The sequence below is a fragment of the Salvia miltiorrhiza genome, chromosome 3 (assembly GCF_028751815.1).
Source record: "Salvia miltiorrhiza cultivar Shanhuang (shh) chromosome 3, IMPLAD_Smil_shh, whole genome shotgun sequence".
NCBI classification, from domain to species: Eukaryota; Viridiplantae; Streptophyta; class Magnoliopsida; order Lamiales; family Lamiaceae; genus Salvia; species Salvia miltiorrhiza.
The window spans coordinates 18,512,938-18,520,870 of record NC_080389.1 but is presented as its reverse complement, the minus strand read 5'-3'; the positions used below and the strand labels follow the sequence as shown (position 1 = coordinate 18,520,870).

The 7,933-nt window shown below is 36.8% G+C and overlaps 2 protein-coding genes across 2 annotated transcripts; one reads left to right on the top strand and one right to left on the bottom strand.

Moving 5' to 3' along the window:
- On the top strand, positions 1–3,232 carry LOC131017975 (UDP-glycosyltransferase 83A1-like). Its single transcript, XM_057946742.1, has 2 exons — positions 1–564; positions 2,174–3,232. Exons 1-2 carry the CDS (start codon positions 30–32, stop codon positions 3,073–3,075), a joined length of 1,437 nt encoding a protein of 478 aa, XP_057802725.1. The 5' UTR covers positions 1–29; the 3' UTR covers positions 3,076–3,232.
- Positions 3,233–6,812: 3,580 nt separating this feature from the next.
- On the bottom strand, positions 6,813–7,933 carry LOC131017974 (dirigent protein-like). Its single transcript, XM_057946741.1, has one exon. It carries the CDS (start codon positions 7,664–7,666, stop codon positions 7,100–7,102), a length of 567 nt encoding a protein of 188 aa, XP_057802724.1. The 5' UTR covers positions 7,667–7,933; the 3' UTR covers positions 6,813–7,099.

Sequence of the window (7,933 nt, the reverse complement as noted above, 5' to 3'; positions counted from 1 at the left end):
AGAATCACTCAAAAATAAAATTAAAAATCATGGGTGTAATGATTGGCAAGAAGCCTCATGTATTGGCGGTGCCGTTCCCGGCTCAAGGCCATGTCAAGCCGCTCATGAAATTGGCGCGCCAAATCGCCAAATACGGGATTAAGGTCACATTCGCTAACATCGAATCTGTTCATGACAAAATAGTTTCTTATTCAGCCAAAATGTCAGAAGACGTGGACGTGGACGTGGACGAGGACGAGGACGAGGACGAGGGCAACTTGGTGCTGACATCGGTGGGAGACGGGCGAGGTCCGGACGATGACCACGAGGACGTGTTTAAGCTTCTGGACACGCTGAGAAGCTCGATGCCTCAATCCCTGACGGATTTGATCGAGACGATAAACGCCTCCACACCTGATGAGAGAATCAGCTGTGTGATTGCCGATATCACAATGTCTTATGTCTCTGAGACTGCGGAGAAGATGGGAGCGGAATTCGTCGTTTTCTCGCCACCTTCCGCGGCGGCCGTAGGCGTCATCAATGTCATTCCTAAGCTCCTGGAAGAAGGAATTCTTGATCAAAATGGTAAGATTTTCCCCGCCTAATTCTAAATTTGAAAAATAATTCGTATTATTTTGCAGGTCAAAAAATTCTCATTTTGTATACAAAATTACAAAGTTTAAAATTTATATTAAAATTATTCAACTATTAATTTTTTCTCATTTTACTATATAACTGATTTTCCGGCCAAACTTAATGCTGAAGTGGTCGTTTGAAATCCAACACTTTGTTGATATCTAAAACGTCGTCAATTTGCAAAAATAACAAAATAAGTGAAATAACATCATTTTAGATGGCACTTTAGCACTAAGTTTGATAGGAAAATTGGCGAGATAGTAAAATGAGAAAAACATATTAGTTAAATAATTTTAATACAAATTTTGAAGTTATAGTGCTCAAATTGATGAGATTTTTTATGATTCGATAATGTATATACAATTAACCCATATTTTTATTAGAATAATTGTAGTTTATGGCATGAACTAAAATAAATAAATAAACAAGTGAGCATTCATGAACGAAAGTTGTACTAATAATTAAGGGTATGGACTTATATTTAGGCCTAAAACTATGATGCAGAAAGTCCGAAGTTGGTACGTTATGATGAAAATTCTCTATCAAAATAAAGTTGAAAGGGCGTGGTTTTAAATATAGGGAACACCGTATTCAAGATGCAGATTTTTTCAATTTTTAAACTTAGAACGACATTCAATTCCAGTTAAAATACAGGTTAACTATGGGGTCTCTCTAAGTATAAATTAGGCATTTTTTTACAACTTTTATGAAAATTCATATTTCATTTTTTTTTTTTTTTTTGCATTTTGTAAATTATTTCAAAAGTTGGCCCATACACAATTATATATATATATATATATATATATATATATATATATATATATATATATATATATAAGAAATAAGAGCAATTTTTAATGTATGAATTTTATGTAGAACACGTATGATTTCGCTGAAAAAATATATGAATTGTGAAAAATAATTTTTTGCTACCTTTGGGATTCGAACTCAGGACCATAAATTCATCCAACAGGATTACGAATCAATCGTAGATCTTGATGATCTAAGGGTTGAAAATGATTCTTATTTTATATATATCTTAAAAAATGATCTTATTTTAGCCATTACCTATATATATAGGGTTAATATAAAAACCCCTCTTAAGATGAAAACTAGGAACCAATTTAAAACCATTGATTTAAATAAAATAGAGGGCTGAGATTAAACTACAGATGCACAATTTCGATTGCATAGATGCACAGTTTCAATTGCATAGATGCACAATTTCGATTTGCTTGAGTATTTTGCATTGTTGGTTTCAATTGCATAAATTGCATATTTTTTAATTGCACAGTAAAATATAATAGATGCACAATTTCTTTTGTTGACTAAATCCTAACCACTAGATCTAATATTTAAAAGGTCAAGATTAGGTTCCTAGTTCTCATTTTAACAGAGGTTTTTATTAGAACCTCTTCCTATATATATATATATATATATATATATATATATATATATATTTGAGTTAAACATTGAAATTTGAATTAATGAACAAATTTTGTGACACATAATGATCGATGAAATAGTACATTTTGTTAACTAGTTTGAAAAATTGCAGGAAGTGTAACAAATGGGCAGACAACCAGCCTATCCGACGATATACCCGCGTGGAGGAAAGATGAATTCTCATGGAGTTTTGCAATCGACCTAAAAACGCAGAAGATCTTCTTCGAATGTTCGCGAAGGGTCTTGAGCGCAGCAGCCGAAGCCAAGCTGTTGATAAGCAACACCTGCTACGAGCTCGAGCCCGCAGCTTGCGATCTCATCCCCAACATCCTGCCGGTCGGCCCGCTGACTCTATTCGAGCCCGACGGCCCGAAATCCATCACCTCCTCCTGCAACTTCCACCGCGAAGATCCTTCTTGTTTGACCTGGTTGGATAGTAAACCACCTAAATCCGTCATCTATGTTTCCTTCGGCAGCTTGGCAGTTTTCTCTCAGCAGCAGCTGGATGAGCTGGCGCTCGGCCTCGAGATGTCGGGCCGGGCCTTTCTGTGGGTCGTGAGGTCGGATCTCGCCAACGGGTCGCGGGCCGTGTTCCCGGATGGTTTCGTGGAGAGAGTGGGTGAGGTTGGGAAGATTGTTGAGTGGGCGCCTCAGGAGGAGGTTCTTTCTCATCCTTCTGTCGCATGTTTTTTGTCGCACTGTGGGTGGAACTCGACTCTCGAGGGACTGAGTCGGGGTTTGCCCTTTTTGTGTTGGCCTTATTTTTCGGACCAATTTCATAACCAGAAGTATATATGTGATAAATGGGAGATTGGGTTGAGGATTGATCCTGATGAGAACGGGATTAGGTTGAGGCATGAAATTATGGAGAAGATTGATATGCTTTTTTGTGATGATGGTTTTAAGGAAAATGCAACGAGGTTGAAGGAGATAACTGCGGAGAGTGTTGGTGAAGGGGGCTCTTCTTACGAGAATATGATGAAGTTCATTGATCATCTTAGGAAAATACGTTGATTATGGTTAATGTTGCGTTTCGAAATTTATGATTATTCTCAATTTTTGTGCTTTGATTGAATCATGCATCATGTTGTTTTGTGTGTTGCTTATCTATTATTTTCTTGTAATGTTCACTTTATGAGATATATGTATTTACGGTGTATGTTGTTTTTAATTTTCTATTAATTACTTTTTAAATTGTTTTATTATTATTGATGCCATGGATATATAAATTACCACGATCACTCATCATTTCTTTTAATATTTACATAATTGAATCAAAATACAAAATATACATCAAGCTTGTGTGTTGGCTTAATAATAAAATGGTTAATATATGAAGTTAAAAATCTTAACTTCAAATTTAACATCAAACATTCTTTTAAAATATTATTTCTACTAAAAAATTGAAAGAATCTAACATTGTAATTCACTCTTGTCCATTATTAACTATTTGACAAGTGAATCAAATTAAAAAGGATGAACATCGTCATAGTCGCATCATTTACAAATTCATTCTTCAATAGAAAGTATTTGCCTTAATTTGCTCGTAACAAAATGTTGTGACACAACATAATAGGATTAAAGAGCACAATTAAACAGAAAACGTAAAAAAGACACAGATTTATGTGGTTCACCAATTTGGCTACATTCACGAACAGAGAGGAGAACAGATTTTATTATGCGGCTAGAGTTACATATTACAGATCTCAAGTATATATAGTACTGAGATAAAACACCCAAATCAGGCTTAAAGTCCCGTACCGCGAAGCGAGAAATTCAAGACATAACAGCAAATCTCCACCTTGAATTGAATTTTCCCTGTAGCTGCATCATTACAATGCCAGATGAACATACTCCTCCTTTCTGCCTCAGATTTGCCCCTCCTTGGGCAACTAACAACTTCTGATGTTTAGTAAGTCCAAACAACGTTGAAACTTGCTAAGTAGGACCGGCTTGATGAACATATTAGCAGGATTATCAGCAGTTCCTACTTTCATCACCTTGATTCTTTGCTCATTCCTCAGAAAATGATACATCACATCAATATGCTTGGTTCTCTCATGATGGACTTGATCCTTGGTCAAACAGATTGCACTCTGACTGTCACAAAACACAATAACTTGATCATGATGTAGACCAACATCACCTACAAGTCTTTTCAACCAAATTCCCTCTTTAGCAGCTTTTGTCAATGCCATATACTCTGCTTCAGTTGTAGACAGAGTAACTATAGCTTGCAAAGTTGCCTTCCAACTAACAACAGAACCACCAAAAGTGAAAACATAACCAGTCATAGATCTCCTACTATCAACATCTCCAGCATAGTCAGAATCAGAATAACCAGTCACAGAACAATGAGTATCACTTCCATAAATGAGACCAACATCAGACGTACCTCTGGGATAACGGAAAATCCTCTTCACAGCTTGCCAATGTTCCTTTCCAGGTCGTCCCATGAACCTGCTGACAACACTAACAACATGTGCAAGATCAGGTCTAGTATATTGATCTTCTCCACCTTGGAGTTGTGATTCACTCTCATCAGGATTGACTTGCAGCTCCACCTGTTTATCAACACTACTATAATTTTCTGCACCAACGGACTTCACTGCAGATTTAATGATCACTATTTTAACTAGCTACAAAACTGCAACTAAACAGTTTAATTGTAGCACGAAAACAGCAAGCAGAGTATCGAATCCACATGGACTATTATAACGAATCACTCTAAGTAATCCTAAGTAAACTCTAGTAATACTCAGGCAAAGCAAAAGATTAAAGGTTTTAAATAAAACTAAACTCAAATAACAACAAATAAAATTCAGGTAAAAAAATCATTTGATAAAGCAACTGATTATAGGGTAGTAAAGTCGTTAACTAAATCCTGACAATCAACCTATTAATCCTATTTACCAGTTTAAACCAGTTATGATGAGAGATCACACATTTAATCAAATACTCTTGTCAGAGCAGAAAAATCATAGATTAATAAATTATCTATCTCCGTCAGGTCTCAAGATAATCTACTAACTCGTAATAGCTCCTAAGAATAGCTCCCTATGATCCACCTATCTCCATCAGGTCTCGAGGTTAAAATCGTCATATCTTGCATTCCTGAATCCGCTAAACAGTTATCTCCGTCAGGTCTCAAATCGAATAGCTACACATGCAAATTATTGGCCAGATAATCCAAAAGAAATCAAGCACCAGGAATTATGAATCATAAACTGGAAGGCAAATAGACATTAACAAATTAATCACATGAATCTAATTAACTATTTACAAACCCTTAGAATCAGATTAAAAACTTATTTAGACATAGTAAAAGAAAACATAAACATAACTAACAAGACAGCAATTGAAAAAACTGAATTATATATATAAAACTGGAAGAATGATCTTAAATCTTCAATCCTTGTAGAAATCCAATCCAAGCTCTAAAAACTGAAAAATAATGAAAAATAAAAGCTATAGACCTTAAAACTAAAGTTGGGAACCCTAAATAGGTCAAAAGAAGATCTATATAGGGGAAAGTTCAATGGAGACCACTTCTTAGATAAAGAATAAAGACCAAATCCTGTGCGTTGATCTTGCTTAATCTAAGGGTAATAATTTAATCTTTAATTATGATTTTATTTCATTTATTTTATATAATAAAGGTTAGGTTTGTCATTTGTATTTTCTTTCTCCCTCTCTTTCTCACGTTCTATCACTCTCTCTCACAACTCACGCTTTCTCTCTCTCTCTCTCTCCCAACTCACACTCTCTTTCTCTCTCACACAGTCGCCGCCTCTCTTTTCCAGATTTGGCAGTCGTCGTCGCCGCCCCTTCCCTCGCCTCCCTCCCTCCCCAATCTCCGCCGACGTTGCAGGCGGAGGAGTTCTCCAGGCTGTGCTGCCCCGGCGTCGCCAAGGAGCGGCCGACGACGACGGCGTTGGTGAAGAGGGAGTTCACGTTCACCAGGCCGTCCAGGGCAGTCACATGGACACTTGTGGTGGTGACTGCCGCGCCGGCGGCGGATCTGCAGATCTGCATATCGACTTAGTGTTCGTAGAAAATACTAATGAACATACTAATGTTCGTCGATATGGTCGTAGAAAAATAAATGAACATATTAATGTCCGTCGATATGTTCGTAGAAAAATAAATGAACATACTAATGTTCGTAAGAAAACAAATGAACATACTAATGTTCACCTGTTATGTTCATTGACGGATTAGGTCTTAGAATGGGAAGAGAGGAATTTTCGAGATTTGTTCAACGTGATCCCAGATTTCAGTGGATTTGAGTGGGCATATATGCCCTTTTCGAATTAAATAAATATAATAAACCAATATTTAATTACATGAAAAATCAAATCAGGAAATTATATGAATCATTGATTGGAGTGAGATGAATGGCCTTGATTTAATCTTTATTCTTTATCTAAGGGAGTGATCTCCATTGAATGCGACCCCCTATATATATATATATATATATATATATATATAAATTTTGATTGTGTTAATGTTATTGTAATTTTATTTTGTTCTTTATAATTTAATAAGAATTATACGATGTTTAATATTATACTCATTGAGAGTTGATAATATTTATATTATACACTATTTCAAATAAAATAATATTAACTTAGCGAAAAATATTTTTATTATTAATTAATCTATGTCATAATTGTTGATATTTGGCCCTTACACAAAGGAGGCGTACGTAGCACGTACCTTGTCAATAATTAGTCACATAACAACCAACATTACATAAAAATAGCAAATTAGTCACATAAGAAACCAAAGTATAGTATACATTGAAAACCTTACTAGAAAACGAAAATCGACATGTAACAACACTACGCATGTGCATGCCACTAGGAAAATACATGCACGGATGAAAACCATTCATCATCCTAACAACTTCGACACCAACCAAAAAAAAAAAAAAAAAACCCAATAAAATTCGAAAACCATAGCTTGTTATTCTTTAGCTAGGCATACAATAAAAACACGGCTAAATTAAATCACTTACGAGAAAGACAGCTCAAATCTACCAACACTCATACAAATTGATTTCAACACGAAGCCTAAAGTAAACATCTCCCTCAAATGAATCCGTGGACAAAGTAGCGACGCCTCGAGCCATGAAGAAATCACCGGTGCCTCCGATGACTGAAATGTCCCTTGTCTTGTTCATCAACGGGTCGGCGCCGGCGAAGTTCAACGTGCCGACATGGTCGGTGGAGTTGAAGAGAAACGAGAAGCTGAGCAATGCGCCGTATATGCTCCTCTGGTCGTACAAATACATGCCCTGTGCGCGGCCCACCGGAGGCGAGTGCAAATTGTTATCTAGGGTTATGGGGTCGTCGAACGCCACCAAGTCGCCGAAGTTGTAGGGCGTCGCCACCGTGGTCTTGTTGCCCCACTGTGGGGATCCAATGATCGCGGAAGTGGCGTTGTTGTAATTTTGCCCATTGTAAAGAATGTCGTGGAAATAAAAGACGAGCTGCTGACAGGGTTGTCGGTTGTGGGGTTTCCGGCCGCGGGGCGCGGAGGCTGCTGCGGCGGAGATGAGGAGGCACAAGAAAATGGCCCTCAATTTTGATGTAGAGGCCATAATTAGTAAGTTGCTACTAGTTGATATGTTACAAAATTGAGTAGTCTTACTAGAAGGAAGCTAGTAGTATCGTGTGATGTAGATTACGTATGTGTGGAGTCAAATATATAGGGCCTTGGAGTGGGGAGTTGGTGAGTGTGGGGTGAGCTTCTTCAAATTTAAATGATTAAAAAAAGATACTAGTGTCTATAGAGTCGGTCGTCATTTTCAATTCGCGAGGCGACAAATGTTTAGCTAATTTTCGACTTGCATCATATATAAATTTAG

What these genes read in the sequence shown, in the direction of transcription:
- LOC131017975 (XM_057946742.1), top strand. Translation starts at nt 30, where the DNA reads ATGGGTGTAATGATTGGCAAGAAGCCTCATGTATTGGCGGTGCCGTTC. An exon ending in AGGAATTCTTGATCAAAATG is followed by an intron (nt 565 to 2,173) that starts GTAAGATTTTCC and finishes GAAAAATTGCAG; the next exon opens with GAAGTGTAACAAATGGGCAG.
- LOC131017974 (XM_057946741.1), bottom strand. Translation starts at nt 7,666, where the DNA reads ATGGCCTCTACATCAAAATTGAGGGCCATTTTCTTGTGCCTCCTCATC.